A 27,263-nucleotide genomic window follows, 5' to 3' on the forward strand; every position below is an offset into this window, starting at 1 on the left:
TAAAAATCGCCTCTTTAAGAGATGATTTCTTATTTGATTTGATTTTTATTTTTATTTTTTTGAAATCATCTCTTAAAGAAAGGATTTTTCACTTTTTAATTTTTATTTTTTTTTTGTGAAAAATCGTAAGAGATGATTTCTCACATAATTTTTTTAAAATCGCTTTTTGAAGATATGATTTTCCATTTATAATTTATTATTGTGATTCGTACAATAATTAACGATGAAAAATAGAAAAACGTGAAGGAAGTGATAATTTAGAAATTATTTTTTAAAATCACGGACTCTTGTAAAAAATCTCATTTTTTAGGGGGAACCGTAGGATGGTGAGAGGGGTCCCTCGAAGCGCCAGAGGTGGGAGGGATTGAATCGATTGATCAAACCAGCACATGCAGACAAAAGGAGGTAGACTCAACAATTGTGGGCCATCAGACTTTTAAAATCGCTTTTTTAAGATATGATTTTCCATTTATAATTTATTATTGTGATTCGTACAATAATTAACGATGAAAAATAGAAAAATATCCGACATAACAACAAACTTGATGATGATACGAACTTGAGCTCACTCGTGCCACATTTCCACATTTCATTGGGTTGACTGAAAAAGTTTGGTCTATTTAATAAACCGATCGATTCTGAATTCTGAGCTCGGATCCCATCTCTCACAGCTATGACAGAGGTCTCTGTTCCTCTAATCTCTTCACTCCCTTCACACGCATTTGATTTTTTCATTTGAATTTCTTATTTTCTCGCTAGTTTATATATATCCGCCGTGTATATATCATTCGGGTTTGGCCTTCTGTTATTTATTACTCGTCAGATTACTACAATTTTATTGGTTTCGATTGAAATAATTTTTATATATAATTTTTTATTTTCCTTATAATTATTTTAAAAAATTATCCATAGAAAACAAGCGATAACATCTTTAAAAAAAAAGAAAGTAAAAACATGTTTTGAAAACTGTTTGTTGTCAAAATAGTATATTATAATATCAAACTTATTTTGGAACCTGGAATGAGGTTTTTGTTTTCTTGTTCTTTTCATCTGCTGTTTTCTCCGCACCACGTACTGACATTATTGGATAATTCTTGCAATGATTTCTAATTTTTTGATTGATAATATCGCAGGTTACGAGAATGAAGCTAAAGGTTGTTAATCTAGGGTGTAAACGCTGCTACAAGAAGATCAAGAAACTGCTCTGTAAATTTCCTGGTGTGAGTCTTACATATATATATATATATATGTGTGTGTGTGTGTGTGTTTGGTATAGTTGAATTTTGAGATTATGGGCAATGTTAAAGGGATGAAGAAATGAGTAGTTTGTTTTGATTTTGATGTTGAATTTTATGAACAAGAGAAATACGAGACCAGACTTTCAATGAGAAGGATGACACCGTGATAATCAAAGTAGTATGCAGCTACCCTGAGATGATCAGAACGAAGCTTATGTGCAAAGGTTGCGGTATCATCACGTGTATCGAGGTTATACCACCGCCACCGCCACCGACACCGCCACGGCCACCGCCACCGCCACCGCCACCGACACCGCCACCGCCACCGCCACCGCCACCGCCACCTCCACCTCCACCTCCACCTCCACCTCCACCGCCACCTCCAGTACCAGGGTATCCAGTAATCATCTATCCAATTAAAGTGTGCTATAAGTCATGCTATGAGGAACGTGGTGGTGGCCCCTGCCACCATGGATGTGGGATTCCGCCCCAACCACCATCTTATGATGGCTGGGTTTCTGGGTGTCGCTGTGGCAGAAGCTATGGTTGCCGCTGTGAATTCCTTAGTGAAGAAAATCCCATATGCACCATCATGTGAATCATACTCCATCGTGATTGTCGTTGTCTAGTTTCTTTAGTTCCTCTTCTCAGTTGGGTGTTGAGTCGGTGATCAGTTCTTTTCGGTTCTTTTCTCGTCCACAACATAAAGGTTGTATAGGCCAATAATATTTGTGGACTAATAGACGTTGATTTCATCCTTAGATGCTTATAATTCACTTAAAAAGAAGAATAAAAAGATTATCAAAAGCACCTTTTGTAAGGGCCCTTTGGAAGACGCCCTGAATGTTTCAATCCTCAGAATACCCCACAAGGTACTGGTATGGAACTCTGGTACTGGAGAATTCTGCAACCATTTGTGAACTTTATGATCTTTCAGGTTCTATACAATTCTGCAAGTCAATGTCTCATGTATCTGCATTCACTACGTACACAAACAAGTATTTTCTTGATGATTGTATGTAAAGAAATCGCGTATTCAAATCTGAGGTAAAGAAAGTAACGAGGGACCAAAGTTGACTAATATCTTGATGATTGTACGTAAAGAAATGAGGGGGAGGGATGCATCCATAGCATCATCAACACATGGTCCCAACCTGGAAGAAGCTCATTTGATCACCGCCACCGCCACCTCCAGTACCAGGGTATTTAGCATTCATCCATCCAATTGGAGTGTGCTAGCTGTAAGTCATGCTATGAGGGACGTGGTGGTGGCCCCTGCCACCATGGATATGGGATTCCGCACCACCACCATCTTATGATGGATATGTAAGGCTAGTGCCATCATATGGTCCCAACCTGGAAGAAGCTCATTTGATGAAGGAATGAAGCTGCTTAAAGTTAAATATATGAAATGTACCTGCAGGCAAAGAAAAACGAAAAAGTTAGAGGAAGGAGGTTGATTGAAAGCAACCAGAGATATACATTAAGGGGGCCACTGTCAGCTGAAAGGGCTCTGTATATATTCTGTGGATTAATCTACTTGTGGGTGAGTACTAATTATGGCGGCTGCATATATAGGTCACTCCGGTCTATTTCATGGCCATGTGATCTCTTAAACTGGGACGGTGACATCCTTTATGCTGATTGGATGTAATTCTAAGAAAATTAAATATAATTAAAAAAAATGATTAACTATTTTTTATTAAGAGAAATTTGAGGAATCATTTTGTCATATAATTTTTTTATTTGTTTTCAATAATGTTTTTAAAAACCGGATCGGACCGGCCCGACCGGTTCAACTGTCGACCGGTCGCATTGCCGGTCCGATTTGCTCTATTAAACCGTTTAGGTATTGGACCCGCCTAAACCAACGGTTGAACCGATGATCCGATGGAATCATACGGTTCTAAATGAACCAAACAGTTAAAGTTAACCCCCTTATTTGCAAACATGGAATGTTTCCTTTGGGTTTAAATGCTTCGGGCTAAAAAGCCCACATCCACCCCCACACATTTATGGGCTAAGTCTTGAGCCCAGGTATGCTTTGCCCTCAAGTGAGGATGGCTTTTATAGGCATCCTTTGCATCATATTTCCTCTTAGAATCCGATGTAGGATTCCTAACAATTTATCAATGAAAAAAATATAACAAGCCTCTACCAAGATGGTATCAGCCTAGGACACCACTCGGCTGCTTACATTTTGTTATCTTATATGCCAAACAAAACAATATATATTAGATTTTAATATTTTTTATAATATGAAAGAAAAATAATATAATATTTTTAAAAATGATAAAATTAGTTTAAATTTTCATTTTTAATATATTCACATTTAAATAATATACATATTTCATTTAATAAAATTTAAAATATTAATATGATTTAATTTGATAATATCAAAGATATAAAATAATATTATTGATTTTTAATTTATTCATATATATTTTTAATTTTTTTAATTATTTTAAATTTTAATAATATATAAATTACATATTTATGACGTCACCGGTTTGACCGCGGTTCGACCACCAATCTAGCCAGGAACCGTGAACCAGTAACTTTTCCGGTTTGATGACCGGACTGGTTTTGAAAACATTGGTTTTCAATTTTTAATATTATAGGTTTCAATCAAATAAAAAAATAAATAAAAATTAAGAAATCATTTTTTCAAAAATTATATATTCAAATAAAAGCCTTAAAATTCAAATACACACTACCATAAATATAAACACCAGGTCAATCCTTAATTATTAAATGTTTTTAATACTAAAGAATCTAAATCACCTGCTATCATGATTATAAGAAAACCAATAATATTGTTTATGTAAATACTAAAAAATCAATAAATATCCCATCAATTAATAAAGTATCAACCATGATAAAAAAACAATTATTATCATGAATGTAAAAAACCAATAACCTTGTTCATATGAACCATCAATAAAGAAATAATAATAACAAAAATCAATATTTAAATATTAAACACAATTTATATTTTTATAAATATTATTGTTGATAAATATCTCAATAATTATAATTTTTTACATATTAAATTTAGTAAATAAAATTAATTATTATTATTTTTTTTTAGAAATCGTCTCTTGAAGATGAATTTTAGAAAAAGGGATAGGAATTTTTAGAAATCGTCTATTCAAAATTTTATAGTGTGTGAATTTTAAAAAAAATGAATTTTAGAAATCATATTGTGGACCCCTCGGATAGGAATCCTTTTTTTCTGACCACCCAGAGAATGAGTTGTTTTTTGGGTGGCCAATGGGACCGGAAGTGAAAGGAAAGCAGGGCATGGGTGAGTTGTTTTGGCGGCCAGATCGGACGAAAAGAGAAAAGCCAGAGGAAGTGATATAGAGATTTTGAGTTCCGGAGCAAAATGGGGATTGTTTGGGGAGAGAAACAGAAAAACGGGAAGAGAGGAATGAGAGAGAGGAAGAGTCTTTTTTTAGCAGGTGAGGGTGAGAGTTGGGAGAACAAAAAAAAAAGTGGCAAAGGGAAAAAATTCTAGAGAAAGCGAAAACAGAGCTTAGAAGAGCACTTTCAGGTACTGTTTTAAGGCATATTCCTTATTTATTCTCTTCATCACTCTGGTTTTTAGGTTTTTTGATGGATTCTGATCACTGTTTGATTTGTTTGCAATGGATATGATGTTGCATTCTTTTTCTTTCATATTTTGATATGAAATGGCTCACTCTTTAGCAGGAGATGATTAAATCACTGGTCTTGGAACCCATTGATTTCAACATGGAATGGGTTTCCATTTAATGAGCCATTTTGTTTTTTGTTTTTTTTTTTGTTTTTTTTTTTTTTCTCTGATGTTAGTTATACTATGTTTTGGGTTGTTCATTTATCTGCATCTATATTTCTATTTCATCTCTATATATCGAATTGCCCGTTTTGGACGGTGCTTCTTGTTTTTTTTTTTTGATTTTTCGCTGATTGTACCCGGGAAGTGGAGGCCGCTGAAAAGGTGAAGAAAGGTGCCAGAGGAAGGAAGGGCGGTGGTCCCAAGAAGAAACCCGTATCCTGCCCTGTTAAGGCAGGTCTTCAATTCCCGGTTGGTTGTATCGGCAGATACCTCAAGAAAGGTTGTTATTCTCAACGCGTTGGAACCGGTGCCTCAGTCTACCTCGCTACCATGCTGGAGTACCTAGCTACTGAGGTTTTGGAGTTGGCTGGAAATGCAGCATGGGATAACCAGAAGCATACAATAATCTCGAGGCATGTTTTGTTGGTTGTGAGAAATGATGAAGAACTTGGGAAGCTTCTAGCTGGTGTCACAATTGCTCGTGGTGGTGTCCTTCCAAATATCAACCATGTTCTTCTGCCAAAGAAGACTGACAAGGCAGCAAAGGAATCCAAGTCGCCATCCAAGGCCACCAAGTCTCCTAGAAAGGCTTAGTTTATCAATTGTGTTAGAGAAAGACTTGTCTTCTTCTTATCTCTCTCATAAAACGCCACCAGTGCTAACTTCAGTTTGTCATGGGGACAACATTTAACGAGGATGCTATTAGAAGTCTCCATTTCCACTTTTCATCATTACTCAGATTTTTTTTTATCCATAAAAGTTAGCCATGATATGAAAAACCATTTTTTATTCAATTATTGATGAGATAGTCGACTGCCCAAATGAGAGCATAATTTGCACGACAAGCATAGATAATGCTCCACTTTTGTATGAAGAAATGGATAAAAAAGTTAGCCCACACTACTACAAAAATAATTTATGATGTCACTATTTATGGTGTCACATTTAAAATAATGACACCATTGAGCTTAAAATTTATAAAGGTGACACATCATATAAAAAATCTTCAATTAGGGTAGTTAGATGATGCTAATTTCAGATTTATGGTGTCATTTTTTGGAAGTGACACCATATGAAATAAAAAAATTTTAAATTTTATAACTCAATGGGCCCTTTTTAAAAATAGTGAGTAGGAACAATTTATGAAAAGTCCATTGTTTCCATATATACATTAACTAATATAAAATATCTTATTGCTTAACCCTAACCATCGTTTTCTTCTCCTTTTTCTCACACCCATGGTCGGCACACCCAAAATTGATATTCTTTGCTTCGTAAAATCTCGGGTAAGTCAAAATCCCTTATCTATCATCTTCATTTTTTTTTATTAATGCAAAAATATTTGTTAGTACAATTGTTTTATATCTCTTGATTTAGTATATCTATGATGTGGGTTTTGTAAATGGTGTTTTTTGTCGAGTTCCAGGGAAGTAAAAACTAGGTTTAACATTCTAACATATTTTTCGTTTCATTGCTAATAAGCCCCAAAACAAATGAAAACAAGAAAAATGAATGATTTTGAAAATTTTGTCTAATTGAGAATGAGAGATACACTAGTTTGTAGTAATTTTTCACATGAAATAATATTTTATGGAAGACTTGACTATATTTGATATTTTTTTCCACCGTGCTAGGAGCTTTTTGGTGAAGTTTAACAACAGAGATTGACATCTACTACAAGATGATGCTCAATTAATCCAAAAGCACTTAAGTTATTTAGGGTTTTCTTCGGTTAACCTAAGAAAACATTCCCACTTTCTTTGTATTGAGTCACTTAAATGGAATAGAATATTGGGTATCGGAGTGGTAAAGGGTATTATAAATATGACTTTTTTTTTAGAGTCACCTACATGGAATGAATTATTGGTAGGTGAACAAAATATTGGGGTGATTGTAATAGTTGAATTAGTAAATGGAAAAGAAGTGTATATTGCTTTGTTTATTCTATTAAAACAATAATTTTAGTAGTTGAAATTTACATGCTTTGTTGTTTTATAAAAACAATAATTTTAGGATTTGAAATTTAAAAATGTGAATGAAATGCTTGAAAACATGTTTTGAAAAATAGGATAGTAATAAATAGAAAATAGCTCATTTCCTAAAAATATTTTGATAAATTAAAATAATCTGTGGTTAAAATATATTTTTGTGAAAGTATTTAAAAATGAATCAAAATATTAATAATTGTTATTTTGTTTGAAAATATTTAGGAATATAAAATAATATTGGGGATAATTTTTGAGTTTAAATTGGGTTATAAATGGTTAATTTTTTTAGGACTATTTTTTTTGAAAATAATCCAGTGATAATTTTTTTTAAAATAAGAATGTTGAGAATAATTTTAAAAATAAAATTTTGTTGGCAATGATTTTTCTAAAAGTATTTAGGCATAAATGGAAATTTCTTGTATGAAAATAAGAGGATTTATATATATAATAGACATAAAAATAGACTTCTTTGATATTTAATAAAGACATAAAAAAAGTCTTTATTCAGTTAACCTAAGAAGACATTCCTCTGTGTTGAGAGTCACCTAAATGGAATAAAATATTCAATATCTTAGGAGAGTAAAAAGTATTGTAAAAATGATTTTGTTGAGAGAGTTATCTAAATGGAATGAGATATTGGTAGGTGAATAAAATATTATGGTGATTGTAATAGTTGACTTAGTGAGTGGAGGATAAGTGTATGCTTCTTTGTTTATTCTATAAAAACAATAATTTTAGTAGTTGAAAACGTGTATGAAATGACTGAAAATATTTTCTGAAAAATAAGATAATAATAAATGGATAATAGCTCATTTCCTAAAAATCTTTTGATAAATTAAAATAACTTGTAGTTAAAATATATTCTTGTGAAAGTATTTAAAAATGAACCAATATATTAATAATTGTTATGGTTAAAAAATCAATAATGTTTATGAAAAGTTCTTTGATTCTTTCTCATTCTAATTTTTCTCTTAACATTTTTTAATAAAAAAAATTAGATTTTTTTGTCTTATATGCACAATTTTCATGCTTGTTATAATATCATATCTTATCATATTAGTAGTTGAAAACATTTTTATATTTTGTTACTAAAATTTTATTTTATATAATTGAGATGAAATTTAATGGACATTGTTATTTCACAAAATGAACTTTAAAAAATATTGAAATTAAAAAAATCCTTCCAAGAAATATATATATATATATATATATATTAGATGTTAAAAATGATTTTTAAAAACAAAATGAATTATAAAAAAAATTAAAAAGTGCAAATTTTAAGTAGAAAATTAGTATTTTTTTTTAATTTTAGATTTATATTTTGATTTTGTAGTTTTGATTTATTTTTTATTTTCTTGAATTGTTTTTATTTGAGTTCAAATGTGACTACTTTGTTATAAGATTCATTAAAGAAATAATTGTTGATTTTACAGTTATTGCTTTAAAGGTTTTACTCATTTAATGAATTGTATATAATTTCATACTTCCAATTATTGTGATATTAATGTTATTCTCATTTGATTTCAGTTTGATGACAAAAAAACATATTCTCAAGTAGAATTTGATGAAATTAGAGAAGAATGGATTACTTTTGTGTTATAACTAATCATGAATCATATTGATGTATCGTGATCATTCATGGTAAGTCCCTTAGTTGTTATATGATTGAATTTTCCATTGGTATTGTATAACATTACTTATTCTTTACGAACCATTTTTATATCAAAACGAGAAAAAGGAAAAAGAAAAAGAAAACATTAGTACTTAGATTTGTTTATTGTTTATAACATCACATTTTTATTTTCAATAAGAACTCTAAACCTCATTAAACTATGAAATGCAGGTATACACTCTTGGGAGGACAATATGAAGAATAAAAAGAAAGAAGAAAGAGGCAACAAGATTTAGATTTTTAGATATGACTCTTATGTCATACATTATTGGACATAAACATTACTTTATTTAGAATTGAGAATTTTGGGTTTTTGGATGCAACTCTTGTGTCATTTTATGGTTAGCCGGTTTTATGCATATGAAATGTAGGTATACATGAATGTTGGGAAGCTTAACATTTCTAAATCATGTTTTAATGTGTATTCACTTTTTTTTTTAGTTTTGGTGGGTTTGATGTGTTTGATGTACTATTATTTTGTGAACATTTGATATACAAATATTATTGGATGATGTAATGTGTTACAAGTTAATTCATAAGCATTATGAAAATATAAGTTAAATATAATATGATTATTATATTTATGGACAATTTACACAGGTTGGTCTTATTTATTAGTAAGCATTACAAAAATCTACAAACTAATCAACAAAAAACAACCATATCTTCCATAATCATTTACAATGATGTGACACCATAAATTAAAGGTGATACATTTAACGTGACACCATAACTCAAAGATGATGCATTTAATATGACACCTTATATATCTCATACAACTCTATATCAAATTAAGTATCACTAAAAATATATGGTGTCACTTCTAAATGTGTCACCATTTATCTGCTTTGGTGTCGCTTCGAAATATGTCACCAATTGATACCCTCTATGGTGTCAGTGGATAAGGTGACGCTATATTGTAGTGACACCCTATGTTTATAGTGACTTATTATAAATGTCACCATATATCTTTTTTCTTGTAGTGCCATTAGTAGTCTAAGCAATCAAGCTCACTGAATCAACTCTTTCACTAGCTTATCCAAGTGTCCAGTAGCCAATCTCTAACATCATCAACTGGTGATATACATAATGCCATGCACCCAAAATACCCATAGAAAACAGAGGAGAATAACCAAGAAAACATAGCGGGAAGAAAAAGAGAAAACAAAACAAAAATGAACCAGTGAAAGCCACATTTCATGTTTCAACCAACAAACTTAGATGTAGGTGAGTGAGCCAAAATGTATTATAAATAAGGATCAAAACATGGTTGCGAGCATTTCATAGAGGAACTAAAACGGAGTCACACTAATCTCAACAAAACCAATTAAAAATGAAACATGAACACATTATGACCCAAACCAAACAATTTGAAGATCAATAGTAAAAAAACAAATACATGACATGATATCCATACCCAAGCCATCAACAAACGATACTCAAAATCAACAATGACAAGGTTGGAAAACAAAGAAATCCAAAATAAAGGTACCCATAGTGGCCATACCCGAGCTCCTCAAGTGAAGCTTGTTTAGCTGCTTCTCCTCCAGCTCTCTCTTTACCCTTTTCCCCAGTTATCTCAAAACATCCAACTCACTCTCTCTCAATCTCTCCAAAATGAAGCACCCACGGATAACCTGCTCAGATCATCCATCATTTTTCAATCTTAAGATTCTCCTCTCCAGAAAATGAGAAAAAATCATCCCTAAAAAAAATGCTCAACTCACTTTCATTCATCTCTCATATTTCTCAGCAAAATATCTCCAAAACCTTAACATACCCCCTCCTCCCAAAACTCCTTTATCATCTCTCTCTCTAAAGCTCTTTTCTCAAACGGAAATGACCTGCAAGAGCCTTTCCACCTATCACCTGCTGATTCCTTCTTCAGAAAACCACCTCCACTAATAGATGAGCTGCCACATTTTTAGTAGCCTCTCCAAAAAGGGCACGTGCTCTTCATAAACTCCTCCACCTGGCCAAAAAAAAATGGAGATAAAAATAGCCCCCAAAAATAGGAGTCTACAATAGTAAAATTTTCCACTAAAGAAATGAGCTTCAAATTATATGACAATTTCTATTGAATTTCTTAATAAGTTTAATAATTTTCAAAAATAATTTGAAACTTAAAAGACTTATCCAATTAGTTATAAATTAAGTTAAAATATTTCAAAATACTATATCACTATTTCACTATTAAATATGTGCATGTGATAAAAAAAAAAAAAAACTTGACTTATTTGTATCTCAAAAAATTTTTTTTTTTTAATTTTTTTTAAATAAAATATTATTTTAAATTATTATTATTATTCACTTTTAAAAAATAATTATGCTTTTTGAAGGGGTTAATATCCATATTTTTATATAAAAATGCATATTATAATAATATTATAATTCATGTTTTACTAAAAAATTATTTATTTTTTAATTTATTTATAATTACAAAACTATTTTTATTTTAATAGGACTTGAATTAAATTTAATTAATATTATATAAATAAAATTTACAATATTTCTATAAAATAAAAAAAAATATATATATATAAAAATAACTTATTCAAAAGCCTTATTTTTTAAAAACTACTAAACAAATGTTTTTTTAACTTAAGAAAGGTTTTTAAAAAACAAACATAAATCTTAATCATGGAATTCATATTATGGCACTGTAGACCCTACATTTTTCACGATGCATTCCCACTTGATGGAACGACTCATTTTTTATTTATTTGTGAAAATTTTGATTTTTTTTTTTTTAAAGACTTGAAGTCGTCACTTATTTTTGTTTTATTTTTAAAGGAAAAAACAAAATAAGAAAGAAAAACACTAAGTGTGACTCCTGAATGAAAAATAGGTCTGTGAAATATCAAAGTCGAGTCTGGGGGTCAGGTTACCTATTAGAAAGGTATGGTGGTGAGCCATAGCACCCCTCTAAGCCCGTATATGTACGACCTCTACTAAACGAATTGTGACAATTAATTAATTAATTATGAATATTAAGAAAAATAATCATATAAATGAGTATGTACAAGTCATGGTGAAAATCAATATATACAAAAATAATTATAAAATTTAATTACAAGAATACACAAAATAAATAATAAGAGAATTATGCAAAATGATTTATTGAACTAAATAAAAAAATATTAAAATAATTAGTTTTCAAGAAATTTCAAAGGATTTTATTTAAAATAATTTTGAATGAGTGATTTCAATTTATTTATTTACAAAATATTTTCTTCAAGTGATTTGATTCAATTTTCAAAAAAATTATTTACACTTATTATATCAAAATAATTTATTACTAAATTTTAATTTGGGTATAAAAATTATTTTTACTTGCTTTTACTAGAAAATAATGAATTTTTACAATTTTATTTACAAAAGTATTTTGATTCATTTTCATTTAAAAAAAGTGATTTATACAATTTTTTTAAATAACTTTATTTGCAAGAGAATTTTTAATTAAAAAGAAAAAAATTTCAATCTCTTACTTCTAAAAATTACTTTTAATCCTATTTTAATTAAGGAAAAAGAATTTATTTAAAAAAAAAAAAACAAAACAATTCTTTTGGATTTTTCTAAATGCATTTTTTTGAATTTTTATTAATAAAAAAACTTTATTTTATTAAAAAGAATATTTTAAAATTATTATTTTATTAAAACATATTTACTGAATTATTCCTCTTATTTAAACAAAATTTCTGATTTGTTCGATATTCAGTTCTGTATATACTCAATAAATATATACAAACGAATATTTACAAGAACTAATAGAAATAAAACCAAATAAAAGTAAGAAATAAAATATTTACCCAAATAAGCTTATAAAAAGTTCAATGTCTTTTTATAACTTTTTGAATCTCACTTTCTTCCATAAAATTCCATGCTCCATGCGTCATAAATTCGTACTTAGCCAACAAAATTACAAAATGAGCTCATGTAAAAACAAAAATAGCTCAAATGTAAATATCTAGAAATGTATAAAATTCGCAAAAGATATTCAAACTCAAATTCAAATTTCAAATTAATCCAACAAATTTCACCAATTAAAAATGGGTCCAAATTAACAAATATAACCCAATAAAAATATATCACAAGTCATATACCCTAATATAAAATTTTCAAATTAATAGCTAAAATATAAGCTCAATTAATCAAATCCAAAACAAGATAAATTAAAATAAATCACATTAGGCCTAAAGTTAATATCTCATAATCCAAACCCAATTTAATATGCAAACTTATATCCACAACCAAAATCAACCTAATTTAATATGTAAACTCACATCCAAAATATACCACAATATTGTGTCATATTCAAATTAAATAATTCAAATGAACACAATCATATAAATTATAACTAATTTAACCCAAATTAACAAATTCTAAATTAATTCACCAATAATAAATTAGTCCAAATTTCATATAATAATAATAATAATAATAATAATAATAATAATAAAAATAAATAAATAAATAAATAAAATTAAAAAATTGAAGATAATAAGAAAATGGGGGATGGAACAGTGTCAGAAATAATAATAATAATAATAAATAAATAAATAAAATTAAAAAATTGAAGATAATAAGAAAATGTGGGGATGGAACAGTGTCGGAAATAATAATAATAATAAATAAAATTTAAAAATTGAAGATAACAAGAAAATGGAGGATGGAACAGCTCGAAAATAGCGTCGGCATCACGTCGTTGGCAATGGTGACAAAGATTGTTGAAGATGGGAAGTGGTGTGAAGAAAGAAAATGAAGAGAGAAAAAAATAATAATAATAAAATGAAGGAAGATTGGGTGGAGTTGTGGAGTGTGTGCTGTGGGGGAGGAAGAATATGGAGAAAAAAATCGAGAAGGAAAAAATTTGGGGGCAACGTGTGTGGGAGTTGGGAGAAGAAAAAAAAAAGGAGACGGGAGAGTTGACCACTTGTGTGTGGGAGTTGGGGCAGGAAGAAGAATGAGAGGAAATGAATAGAAGGAAAAAAAAAAAAATGGGGGGTCGTTTGGGTGTTCTGGTGAGTGGTCGTGTGAAAGGAAGAAGAATGGAGGTGTGGGTGAGGTGGTCCAGCTGCTAGTATAGGAGTCGTGGAGGAAGTGTCACAACCTGCACCCAACCATGTAGATATTGTTCGCTTTGGGTCCAAGAGGGTCCTCACGGTTTTTAAAACGCGTCTACTTGGTTAAGAGGAGCCTCTACATATATAGCGTCAGGAACATTCTCCCCTATCCGATGTGGGACATCACAAATACCCTCCCATGCAGACACAACGTCCTCGTTGTGTCCCATGAGATTGCGGGGCCAAATAGACAAAGCCAAACAAACCTCCACACCGGGGTCGGGGATCGGCTTTGATACCATTTGTAACGACCCACACCCAACTGTGTAGATATTGTCCGCTTTCAACCCAAGGGGGCTCTCACGGCTTTAAAACGCATCTACTTGGTTAAGAAGAGTCTCTACATATATAGCGCTACGAACTTGCTCCCCTATTCGATGTGGGACATCACAAATACCCCCCCATGCAGACACAATGTCCTCGTTGTGTCCCATGGGATTGCGGGACCAAACAGACAAACCCCCACACCGGGGTTGGGGATTGGCTCTGATACCATTTGTAACGACCCGCACCCAACCATGTAGATATTGTCCGCTTTAGGCCCAAAGGGGCCCTCACGGCTTTAAAACGCGTCTACTTGGTTAAGAGAAGTCTCTACATATATAGCGCCAGGAACTTGCTTCCCTATCCGATGTGGGACATCACAAATACCCCTCCATGCAGACACAACGTCCTCGTTGTGTCCCATGGGATTGCGGGGCCAAACAGATAAACACCTCTTACGAAGCCAAACAAATCCCCACACCGGGGTCGGGGATCGGCTCTGATACCATTTGTCACGACCCGCACCCAACCATGTAGATATTGTCTGCTTTGGGCCCAAGAGGGCCCTCACGGTTTTTAAAACGCGTTTACTAGGTTAAGAGGAGCCTCTACATATATAGCGCTAGAAACATTCTCCCCTATTCGATGTGAGACATCATAGGAAGACCCGAAGAGAGGGAGAAAATGGTGGGAAAAAAGGGAAGAGAGGAGAGTGGGTAGGAAGAAGAGAAATGGAGTGTGGTTGTATTCACTGGGCAGTGGTGTTGGGGGTAAGAAAAAGATGATGAAGAATGAGGGAAACAGGGCGACCACATAAAAAAAGAGAAGAAAAAAAAAACTAAAAAAAAAAGAAAAAAGAAAAAGGGAAATGCCAAGAAAGAGAAGAGGGAAGAGAAGAGAGGGGATGGTCTTTGCACGTGAGGGTATGGGTGTGGTATGGGGGAGAGGTGAGGGTAGGAAGAAGAGAAATGGAAGGTAGGAAGAAAGAGAGGAGAGAGAAAAAAATAAAAAATATAATAATAATAATCATAAAATAATATATAAAATAATAAAAATTAAGAATTAAAATGTGAATGAGCCAAAAAAATCAATTAAAATTAATTAATAAAATTGAGTTCAAAATTAATATAAAAATAAAATTATGATAAATTTCGGGATCTATAGACATCTTTTGATATCATATGATATTTGAAATTTAATTTATGGACACGTGTACGGTTCCCATGTCGGGGGCGCATGCACCTCCTCGACATAAAACTTTTCTTTCTTTTTTTTTTTCTCAATGCAAGCTAAGAAGGAAGGTGAGATGGGTCGATCAGAGCCAGCACATGCAGTCAAAATGGTAGTCAGCCATTGTGGGCCATCCAATACAACGACAAACTTCACAATGAAATGAAATAGGGAGCCTTTGCTTTCACAAACTATTTTTAAAAAATAATAAAATAAAAATCCCGTTTTATAAAATTCAAAATTCATATATTTATTTAAAATTTTGAATTATTTTTAAAAAATTCTTTGTAAAAATTTGAATTTTTTATTTAAAAACTTCAGCCACTGATGCAACGTGTCCAAATTTGATTGGCTTGACTTGACTTCTCAAGACTCAAAAAGTATGGTCTATTTAATGGGGGGTCACCTCAGCCTAAGCTGACCAGTTCCCACTTATGGCGGAGGTCTCTGTGCCTCTAATCTCTCCAATCCCTTCACACCCATTTGATTTTTTTGTTTTCTTGTTCTTTTTATCTGCCATTTTCTCTGCGCCACTGACATTGGATAGTTAATTCTTGTAATGATTTCTAGTTTTTTGATTGATAATATTGCAGGCTACGATAATGGTGCTGAAGGACGTTGATCTAGGGTGTAAACGCTGTCACAAGAAGATCAAGAAACTGCTCAATAAAATTCCTGGTGAGAGTCTTATAAATATAATTTTGAGGTTGCGGGCAATGTTGAAAGGATGAAGAACTGAGTTGTTGGTTTTGAATTTGGCGTTGAATTTTATGAACAAGAGAAATACTAGACTGGACTTTCTTTGAGAAGGAAAACGCTGTGATGATCAAAGTGGTATCCAGCTCCCCTGAGAATATCAAAAAGCAGCTTCTCAGTGAAGGTGGCGAAACCATCAAGAAGATCGAGGTACTCGAGAAAAAACCTAAACCTCCAGCAGACAAGCCAAAAGGGGCCGAGGAAAAGCCACCGACTCCAGTACGAGGGTGCCCACCATTCTATCCAACTGGGGTGTGCTGTAACTGTAAGCCATGCTCTGAGGGGCGTGGTGGTAGCCCATGCCACCATGGCTGTGGGATTCCGTGCCAACCACCATCCCATGATGGATATGTGAGGCTAGTGCCATCCTTTGGTGGCTGGACTTCTGGGTGTCGCTGTAACAGAAGCTGTGGTGGTTGCCGCTGTGAAATCTTTAGTAAAGAAAATCCCACATGCACCATCCTGTGAATCATACTCCATTAATGTGATTGTCCTTGTCTGGTTCCTTAATTCCTTCTCTTAGTTGGGTGTTGAGTCAGTTCTTTCGGGCCGGTTCTTTTCTCTTCCACGACATTAAGGTTGTATAGGCCAATTGATTAATATTAATGTTTGTGGACTAATAGATGTCGATTTCATCATCCTTAGATGATAGATTGTTCTGACCACATTCATCAAGTAAGAAATTAAAAGTCTTTCTATGACTATTTCCTTTCCATACTGTTGGATCTCACTTTCTTTTACTTTCTCAAGTTGCCTTCGACAAGTCAATTCTTCAAAAGGGCCCTTACGAAAGGTGTTTTCGATAATGTTTTTATTCTTTTTTTAAGTGAATAAGCATCTAATTTTCTGTGTTTATAGTTTGAAGACACCCTAAATGGTTCAATCCTCAAAATTTTTATCTGCAGTCCACATCCAAACATTGATTACACCTTTCATTTGAAGTTTGGTAGTGGCATTACATAGTGTCATTAGGGTCAAAATCACGAAATTAAATTCTCTCATCTTGACTTCCAGATGAAGTTATCTCTAGAATTCTTTTTGTTGTATCGGCAGGTTGATCATGAGAACCATGCAGTAATATATATATCGACGACGGAGAAACATTACAACGAAGCTTCTAGTTCTAGCCACATTCCTCAGCAAGTATAAGTCGGGTTGATCCAGAATAATTCCTATAGCTGTTGATCCAACACTACTCTCTCAATCTTCAAATCGAATGAGCCTTAAGCTTCAGCTACCACACGTAGATTTCCAATGGCCAATGGAAATCCTAGTACAGTTGTTACTGTATATTCTTTTGAGGAAGCTTTGGTTGTAAATTGACATGCATTAATTAAGTAGCTGTCACTATAAAAAAGAAAATAAACTACTAGAAAAAGACTTCAGAGGTCATGGACTCACCCAACGGCTTTGGATGATCCATTTAAAGTAGCACTCTATCAGTGACCAACTCGCGGCATTTATATTTTCTTATCTCCAAGATTCGAATCTTAGGTAGAGAACGTAATGAGGGGGACCAAGCTAGACCATTATCTTGATGATTATACGTAAAGAAATGAGGGGAGAATGCATCCATAGCATCTTAACTAATATATGGACGTCCCAACCAGGAAGAAGTGCATTTGATGAATGAATTAAGCTGCTTGAAGTTAAATATATGATATGTACCTGCAGGCAAAGAAAACCCAAAAAATTAGAGGAAGGAAGTTGATCGAAAGCAACCGGAGAAATAAAATAAGGAGGTCAGCAGAAGAGGCTCGCTCTGTAGATTAATCTACTTGTGGGTGAGTATTAAGGAAGTCAGCTGCAGTCGACACAGCAGACTGTTTCATGGTCATGTGATCTCTCAATTAAACTGATACAATGACACCCTTTTATCTTCTTCACCTTTAATTTCTCTTATTCATTTAATGGGTGCTTGATAAAACAAGTTACTTAAAATAATTTCGTAACTTTATTTAAGTCATTAAATAAATTAAGGATGTTGAATAAAATAATTTAATATATAACTTAAAATTAATAAAAAATAATTTTAAATATTAAATAAAATGATTAACATATTCTTAAGTATATATCTTTATTTTATCTTTTTACTCATATTTATGCTAGTTCCTTCCATAATCCCTTTTGCTACTTTGTCACATTTACTATTACTTAACTCATTTTTTTCCGCTAATTATAATTTATGAGAATAAATATATTATTTTGATAATTTAAAATATATTTTAAGTTAATTTTATCAAGCAATCTTAATACTTAAAAGTAAAAATTAAATAATAAATTTTAAGTTATTAAATGAAGTATAATTTAATTTAAAGTCAACTTAATTAATTGAGTAATAAGTATTAAATTTTATCAAATACCTTCTTAATCTGCATTCCTCTTTTCTAATGTTTGTTTATGAATAATTCAGATTTAATGTGCCCTGGAAACCTAGTCTAGCCTGGTCAAGCTTGAGAACATTAGGTGTGTCCAAGCCATTGGGGTTTGATTTTTAGGAAAACATCAAGGAAATATTGATATTAATGAATTTTTTTGTAAAAATAAAAGATGTTTCACATTCACTAAAAACTATACAAATTTTGGATGAAAGTTTTATAAATGATAGAATGATTAATTAATAATATACATGTATTAAACTAGTTTTTTTTTATAAAAAAAATATGATAATATATGATGATAAGAGAATATGTATTGATATATTTTTCCATGCTTTTCAAACACTAAAAAAATATTTTAATAAAAGTCCTATTACTTATGCACTTGTGTAGGAAATCAAAATTTCAAAAATAAATTCAAAATTGTCATTATTCAATAACAATCTTTTTTTTTTTTTTTTTTTTTTATGTCTTTTATATGGTAATTATATTCAAGTGAAATATGGGCTTATAAATAAAATTTTAAACATTTTTAAAATTATTATATAAAAAAAAATAAAGGAGTACATTTTCTTTTTATTATCATTTTGATCTTGTATATAATTTCATATATTTTCAAGTATTGAAATTCAATAAAAGATCATTTTCGTCTCCACATTGACTTTGATTATTTATTTTTAAAGTTGTATTAAAGAGCAACCGCCATCCTTGATCCTATGGCCAAAAGCTGCTTAATCCTCGTACCAATTAACAACACCCTTCACCTCGACCTCGGCATCACTCCATCTCCAATTCTCCATGGCCTCACCATCCTACACTTCACTCAAATGTAGAGTTGGATTGCCGCCATCAAGCATTACTCCAACATGGATACTGAGGTTGGATTGCCTCCATGTGTTTGTCTTCATCATCGGTTCGTCTTCATCTCCAAGTTGTAGTAATCCCAAGTCATTTGCACAAGAAAGATGATTACATATAGTGTATTTCAGACACGTGTACTATTTGCATATGAGCGAATGATCATAATTACACTCAACGATAAAAATATCGGTAATAATGGATATATCAATACTTCGATTTTACGGATATATCGAAGATATATTGACGAATATTTTAATACAAAATATCTATAAACCTAAAATTGATCAAAACTTATAAAATATAAAATAAAACTCTTAAAAATAAAATTAAAAATATAATAAATATTTTAAAAATGTTTTATTGAAGAAATTAATATATACATATATATAATATTGTACGTGTCAATAAAAAATATAAATTTGATAAGGGTACATGGTAATATTGTGATATTTGATTATAATATGTTTAATTTTAAAATATATTTAATATTCAAATTATGATACAATATAAAATAAATGATGATAAATGTATAATTTTTAATATTTAAAAAATTTCATTTAATTATAAAATAATTATAATTAATTTATTCTTTAAAGTATTTTTTTTAAATATTTTGTTTATATCCTAACTTTTGATATATATGTGTTTGATGCATGTTATTTAACAAAGAGCAAACTTGCCCTAGTGGTGTCTGTGGTGTTGGTGATCGCAATATTTTAATCACTAATTGCACCCAATGATGAAAATATCGGTACTTTGATTTTATGGATATATCGACGAATATTTTGGAAAAAAAATATCGGTAGACTTAAAATTGATCAAAATTTATAAAAATATAAGAAAAAAAAAACTTCAAAAAAAATGTAATTAGAAATATAATAGTTTGGACCCGCATTTTTCACTTGCGCTCCCACTCAATTGGCATAACTCGTTTTTATTGGTGAAATTTTGATTTTGGAAAAGTCGGAGTCGGCACTTATTTTATTTTATTTTAAAAAGGAAAATAAAACAAGAAATAAAACCCTAAAAAATGACTTCATAGTTTTTGGAAAACTGTGTTTTTGAAAAACCTAAGTATAGGTTCGGGGATCAGGTTACTTATTGGAAAGGTACCTCTAGGAGGTAGTACCCCTTTAGGCCCTATAAAGGTCTCTACTGACTAAGTTGAGGGAAATGTGACAATTAATTGGTTGATTGAGGATATCTAGGTAGACTAAGGTGATTTCAAAAAATAGCATGCCAAACAAGATCAAATCACAATAAAGGAGAGTTAGGATGCGTACCCGAACTATTTCTCAAGCGCTATCATAAAACATCATAGCATGCCAAACATCATAGTATCGAAATATAACACACAACATGTATTTAATCATAGCGAATCAAGCATACATCTAAGCACCTAAGGATCACATCAAGCATAAATGAAATTCACAATAACACGCGTGTTCATAAAATTTCAAAAAGTAAGTGATAGAGAGCGCACATGGATAGCATGCATAATTTGTAACGTGCTTCCTCAAGTCGTAAGGGGTTAGATAATAAATAATAAAATACAAAAATCCTAACATGTTTGTTATCTAATTAGCATATAAAAAATGATCAAAGTATACGAAATCATCAATTATCACATACATCTTATATATAATTCCTAAAAAATAAATAGACATGATTTCAACAAGTGGCAAAGGTGGCAACAAAGATGAGTTTTCAAAAAACGAAGAGATTTTATGTAGGGGTTTCACCAATTCCCCAATTGATATACACAAATCTTGCTTAGAATCATCCCATTTATTTGGGAACACAAGCTTTGATTCGTGTTTTGTTCAAAACTAAAATTTTCATTGAAAGCCAAGAAAAATGCGAACCGGTCAAAAGATGGTTGCATATTATTTAAGAAAATGAGATTTTGATTCTAAGGACTCTAAATGAGTTTTTAAAATAGATTTTTAAAGAGATCTATTGAGAAAAATGCTATATTTTAAAATAAGAGACATTAATTTAAGAACAATAAAACGTATGAGAAACAGAATACCAAGCAAAACGATAGAAACAAAATCACGAAATAAAATTTTTGGCAACCAAGCAAACTAAAATGGTGTGAATGGAGGTCAATCTTCACTATTTTCCGATGGCCTCTGAAAAGTAAATTTTACCAAAGACTATCTAAGCAATAAACTATTTAATCTGAAATCAATTAAAGTAATGACTAATATTCAAGAAACATATCAATAATGAATTAGCATATGATTGATTAATCACACAAACGCATCCCAACTAATTAAAATGAACCAAATCAAATCAAGGCAAACAATAATTTTCAATCTAAGAATTAATTTTATTAACGAACTAATATTACGGAAAATACCTAAACTGAATCGATGAGGGAAGCTAAATCAGAATAAACTAAGGACAGTCACCTTCAAATATAGAATTGATTTTATTAATAACTTAAAATTATAAACACACCTAAAATAATTAAAATGAATCAATTTAAATGAAAGCAAACTTAAAACAAAATATGAATTCAGGGAATCTACTCTCTAAATGAAGTTACATTATTAAAATGAAATTTAGGCTTAAAAAAATGTTTTTAACACTAATTAAGGCAAGTCTAAAATCAAATATTTAACACTTAAGATTAATTATTTTAACAAACAAAAATTTTACAAGAGCACCTAAACCTAAAGTTAAATAAAAACACTAACCATAATATATTTTAAAACGAGATCTCTAACCTATAGAATTAATCTTATTGACATATGGGTAAATAGACAACACATAAATAAATAATATAATTTAAAAAAAATGAATTAATGGAATCAATTTTCTAAATAAACTTACATTATAAAAATGAAATCTAAGCTTAAAATGAATTAAACACTAATTAAAGCCAATCTAAACTTAAATTCTTAACACACATATCAATTATTTTAACAAACTAAAAATTTACCTTAACCAAAAATTAAATTATAAAATTACCTGAGACAAATTTTGAAACTAAATTTCTAACCTATAAAATTAAACTCATAATCAAATGGATAAGTTGATAACACATAGACAAATAAATATGAATGAAACAAAATATGAATGAAATGAAATATGAACTCATGGAATTAAATAATTTTTTTAATAAACATACGTTACTAAAATAAATTTGAGCTTAACAAACATTTTTAACACTAACTACGACAAGTTTAAAATATAATACTTAACACATAAAAATCAATCATTTCAACAAACTATAATTTTAACTAAACCTAAAGCCAATTCAAACCACCTTCAACAGATTTTTTTTCTTTTTTATTTTAAACTGAATTTTTAACTCCTAGGACCAATATTACTAACAAATAAATAAATAAATAGATTACAAAGCTTTAAATTGGTTGCAAATAAATAAACAAATAATCAATAATTAAATAAATCAAAACTAAATTAAATAAAGATCAAACTATATATATATTTTTCTCAAAGTAAAACTACATAAAAAAAATAAAAATCGTGTTTTTCGAATTTAATATTGTTAAGAATTGGAGGCTAATCCAACTTATGGTAATCACCCTAGAGGGGGGTGAATAGGGTGATGGTCTCTTTTTCACAAATTTAAACTATGCAAAAATAAGAGACAATTATATGCAAGTATATAATAAACAAAATAAAGACAATTGCATATAATTTAAAAGAGTTAGGGAAGAGAGAGTGCAAACACGAGAGTTTATAGTGGTTCGGTACTTCCTTGCCTACGTCCACTCTCCTCAACCTCCTAATCGAGTGAGGGTTTCACTATCTTGAAGCTTCAACCAAGCTTCCAATCTCTTTACAATTGGATTATGGTTCCAATTCACCCTCTTGGACTTTTAGCTCCAAGCACCCTTTACACTTCTCAAGAGTTATCTCACTCTTGAACAACCTCTCAAGTGATACCCCTCACTTAAGAAAATTCCTCTCAAAGATTTACAAATAAAATGATCTCTCAAAAATCCTAGTACAAGAACTTTAAGCTCAAATGATACAAGAGAAACTAGGATTGAATGGTGCACTAAAGATATGCAAGTTTTTGAATAATGGTGCACTAAAAAATACTCTTCCAAGGCTCAAATATAATCAAGAAAGATTTGGGAAGGTTTAGCTTATGAAACAATGAAGTTTGGAGCCTTTTTATGGAAGAAAAAAGTCATATTAGCCGTTGGGGGTTCGACCGGTCGAGCTAGGGGTCGACCGGTTGACTAGCCGTTAGGAAAAGTGACCATTGGGCCTCAACCGAACCTCGACCAGACCTCAACCGGTTGAGGTTCAACCTTGACCAGGAAGAAAAGGCCATTGGGAGAGAGAGAAACTTTTTGGCCTCCCTCAACCGGTCCTCGACCGGATGAGCACAACTGGTCGACCGGTTGAACCGGTTGAGTCATTTTTTTGGCTCAACACTCAACCCTTTTCAACCTAAAACCTTTTAACACAAGTTTGAAAATCATTTAACACAAGGTTTTAGTTGAAAACATGAAATCATCCAATTCTTAAGATATTTAAAACAATATTACTCTTGAATGATTTTGGTGCATAAATAAAGAATGAAATGCATGAAAGTCCTAGTGCACCAACAACCTTACAAAGAGATCTTAAGAAGCTTTGGTCTTGAAAAACTCTTCTCTTTGAGGTGGTCTTCTTCTTCATGATTTCTCTTTGGCTTGATTTGTCTTTGGATTGTCACTTTGGAAGTCGTCTTGCCTAATCTCACTTAAAATGTAGTCATTAGTTCTAAACCTTGTTTTGTTATCATCAAAATCAAGATTAACCAAACCTTGGTTTCACAAATATAATAAATCAAAAACTAACCCTAAACACAATTCTCATGCTGTCATATTAAAACAAAACAAATATATGTTGGAACTAGTAACAAAAGTCAAACCACTTACCTAGTATAATAATAATTCCACTTGAAAAAAAATAATTTAGACTTGCACTGTTACTGAAAACCCATGTAATAACAATTCTAATCTTTAAACTCATGCTGCCATATCACAATCAATATATGCCAGAGCTAGTAAAAGTCAAACCACCCAATAATAATAGTTCCACTAAAAAAAATAATTTAGACTTGCACTGTTACTAAAAACCCATATAATAACAATTCTAATCTTTAAACTCATGCTACCATATCACAATCAATACATGCCGGAGCTAGTAAAAGTGAAACCACCCAATATAATAATAGTTCCACTAAAAAAAATAAAATAATCTAGACCTTCACTATTATTGAAAACCCATGCATATAAAAAAAAAACAAATGACTCACCTAACGGCCATGAAGATACCAGAGAAGGTGGTGTGTAGTTAGTGCGGTGAAGGATGAGTGGAAGAGCACCAGTTGTGACGTGGAGTTAATGCTATGTTGGATCAGCAGCCCGGTGATAAAAATGAAAAATCAGTAGCCCGGTGATGACAAAAATCAGCAACCCGGTGATAAAAAAAAAAAATCAACAGCCCTCTGAAAAAAACTCTTTGCACCGATCCAAAACGACAACCTCTTCTCACGCTCTCAAAGCTCTCTCTCTCGATCCCTTCAAACAGCCCCTCTCACACTCTCAACGCTCTCTCTTTCGATCCCTTCAAACAACCCCTCTCACTCTAAAAAAAATGACACCCTTCTCTTTGAAAAACTTCTTGCACCGATCCAAAACGGCAACCTCTCGCTCTAAAAAACTTTTCTTACCGACCTTCAAAATGTCACTCTCTCACGCTGTCAAAATCTCTCTTTCTCATCCCAAAAACGGCAGCCTAGTGATTCCCCAAAAAACTCAGCAGCAGTCTGGTGATCTTTTAAAAAAAATCCTTCAGCTTCCGTTCCCTTCACGCTGTCCAAGTCTCCTCTCTTCCAGAAATATTCCCTCTATCGATCCCTTAAAAAATGGCACCCTCTCACGCTCAAACCCTCTTCTGATGCGAACTGCCAGTCTCCAAATGGTGCGGCTGGTCTCTTGGAGAGCTCCCAGGTTATTGCGTGAAGTCTTTTAGATTATAGTAAGCTGAGCATGATGCAAAAATCCCCCCTACTGATCCCTTCCAAAAATCCTCTCACATGCCCCTTTACTCTCTTTTCCTTCATTTCTCTAAAACTCTGTCAAACTCCCTTATCTCAGTCAATCCGTGATTTCTCCAATTAGTCTCATTGACTCTACCAACATGGAAAATGCTCCTCACCAGTCTGGAGAAAACCCGCAATCTTCCGCGTTAGTCCAACATGATTAAAACCCCCTCTTTTTGAATCTAGCCTTCATTTCATCCCTATACACATCGAACATCTTCTTTTCACCTGCCAAAACCAGCTTTGGTAAGTTTCTAAACCTTCCTATTTCTCCATTTCTTCCCTTTTTCATATCCGTCTTAGGTTGAATTAATTTTCAAATCACAGCTGAATCTCCCTTCTATAGAACCATGCAATAAAAATAATAAAAACAAAATTATCCAATTAAAAAAATAAAAATAAAATAAAACAAATAAATAAATGAATAAATAAATAAATAATAATAATAATAAAAATAAAAAAAGATGATTAATCATATACATGTACAAAATAACCAAAATATTATTTCATGATAAAGAAACGTGATGTTAGTATCATAAAATCTCCTAAAAAAAAAATTAAAAAATAACCAAATAAACTAAAACCCACTTAAAACAAAAATCAAACAAATAGAATTCCAGAAGACAAACCTTAGTGTACTAAGCTTAAAGAACTATCCAAAGGATTCTATGTGGGCCTAAGGTGGTACCTAAGTGGGCCTAGGGTGGTGCCTAACGGGCCTAAATGTATCTAAGTGAACCTAAGTGGGCCTAGGTGTATCTAAGTGAACCTAAAGTGCCTAAGTGGGCCTATGGTGGTGCCTAATGGGCCTAAGTGGGCCTAGGGTGGTGCCTAAGTGTATCTAAGTGAACCTAAAGTGCCTAAATGGGCCTAGGTGTATCTAAGTGAACCTAAGGTGCCTAAGTGAGCCTAGGGTGGTGCCTAATGGGCTTAAGTGTATCTAAGTGAACCTAAGGTGTCTAAGTGGGCTAGGGTGGTACCTAAGTGTATCTAAATGAACCTAAAGTGCCTAAGTGGGCCTAGGGTGGTGCCTAAGTGTATCTAAGTGAACCTAAAGTGCCTAAGGTAGTGCCTAATGGGCCAAAGGTGACTAAGTGAGCTTAAGTCAAAATTAGGGCCTCCAAGAGTTACAATGAGGTTAAATGAACCCCTCAACCAAAGTCCCCAAGATGACTTAGAAAAGATAGGTTACGCGAGTAGTAATGGGCCACCAAGGAATTGCGGTAAAGTATCGAACAAATACCTGACAGGACATGTGCTAGGATGACAAAATGGAGGGTCTACAAATAGATATATTAAAGTTGTTTTATTAAAGAATTTGATATGTGTATAATATGATTTATCATATTTGATAATAATATCATATGCATTGATAAAAATATGAATTTTATAAGTGTACATTTATTATTAAATTACATCAAATATTATTTCATAACAATATTATGATATTTGATTATAAAATGTCTAATTTTAAAATATATATTAATATTAAAATTATGATCCATTTAATTCAATTGTATTAAATAATATAAAATAATTGTGATATATGTATAATTTTTTAATATTTAATTAATCTATTAATGATATTAAAAACACTATGAAGAAAATTATCATAATAATTTTTATATTTTTGATAATCAATTAAAAAATATTTTTGCATTTAATTATAATTAATTTGCTCTTTAAAATATGTGTACTGCTTTATATTTAACAATGGACAAACTTGCCTGGTGGTAAGGTAAATTGAAGAGCATACCTTTTCTTTGGGGTTCGAATCCTCTTAATATAGGCATTTTAGAGGGATTTTTTTTATAAAAATACATTAATTTTAAGAAATAATTATTAAATTATCAT

General features: G+C 31.4%; 3 protein-coding genes across 3 annotated transcripts; all 3 read left to right on the top strand.

The window, feature by feature from the left end:
* The first annotated feature begins 630 nt into the window (after window positions 1–630).
* On the top strand, window positions 631–2,256 carry LOC117923298 (leucine-rich repeat extensin-like protein 3). The gene is made up of 3 exons (XM_034841523.1): window positions 631–682; window positions 1,134–1,218; window positions 1,364–2,256. The coding sequence occupies exons 1-3, from the start codon at window positions 674–676 to the stop codon at window positions 1,834–1,836; spliced, it is 567 nt and encodes a 188-aa protein (XP_034697414.1). The 5' UTR covers window positions 631–673; the 3' UTR covers window positions 1,837–2,256.
* An 88-nt stretch (window positions 2,257–2,344) lies between these two features.
* Window positions 2,345–5,852, top strand: LOC117923218 (probable histone H2A.1). Its single transcript, XM_034841444.1, has 4 exons — window positions 2,345–2,479; window positions 2,662–2,784; window positions 4,737–4,794; window positions 5,204–5,852. Exons 1-4 carry the CDS (start codon window positions 2,345–2,347, stop codon window positions 5,650–5,652), a joined length of 765 nt encoding a protein of 254 aa, XP_034697335.1. The 3' UTR covers window positions 5,653–5,852.
* A 9,917-nt stretch (window positions 5,853–15,769) lies between these two features.
* Window positions 15,770–16,771, top strand: LOC117924150. Its single transcript, XM_034842724.1, has 3 exons — window positions 15,770–15,778; window positions 15,929–16,013; window positions 16,117–16,771. The coding sequence occupies exons 1-3, from the start codon at window positions 15,770–15,772 to the stop codon at window positions 16,557–16,559; spliced, it is 537 nt and encodes a 178-aa protein (XP_034698615.1). The 3' UTR covers window positions 16,560–16,771.
* The last annotated feature ends 10,492 nt before the right edge of the window (window positions 16,772–27,263 follow it).

Source organism: Vitis riparia, chromosome 10, assembly GCF_004353265.1.
Source record: "Vitis riparia cultivar Riparia Gloire de Montpellier isolate 1030 chromosome 10, EGFV_Vit.rip_1.0, whole genome shotgun sequence".
NCBI lineage: Eukaryota > Viridiplantae > Streptophyta > Magnoliopsida > Vitales > Vitaceae > Vitis > Vitis riparia.

Bases quoted from the DNA above. Each gene is read 5' to 3' on its own strand.
- LOC117923218 (XM_034841444.1), top strand. From the start codon at position 2,345: ATGAGGGGGAGGGATGCATCCATAGCATCATCAACACATGGTCCCAAC. The intron at 2,785-4,736 runs GTGAGTACTAAT...CAAAAAAAAAAG, and splicing joins GTGGATTAATCTACTTGTGG to TGGCAAAGGGAAAAAATTCT. The intron at 4,795-5,203 runs GTACTGTTTTAA...GTACCCGGGAAG, and splicing joins GCTTAGAAGAGCACTTTCAG to TGGAGGCCGCTGAAAAGGTG.
- LOC117923298 (XM_034841523.1), top strand. The intron at 1,219-1,363 runs GTGTGAGTCTTA...TATGAACAAGAG, and splicing joins ACTGCTCTGTAAATTTCCTG to AAATACGAGACCAGACTTTC.
- LOC117924150 (XM_034842724.1), top strand. The intron at 16,014-16,116 runs GTGAGAGTCTTA...TATGAACAAGAG, and splicing joins ACTGCTCAATAAAATTCCTG to AAATACTAGACTGGACTTTC.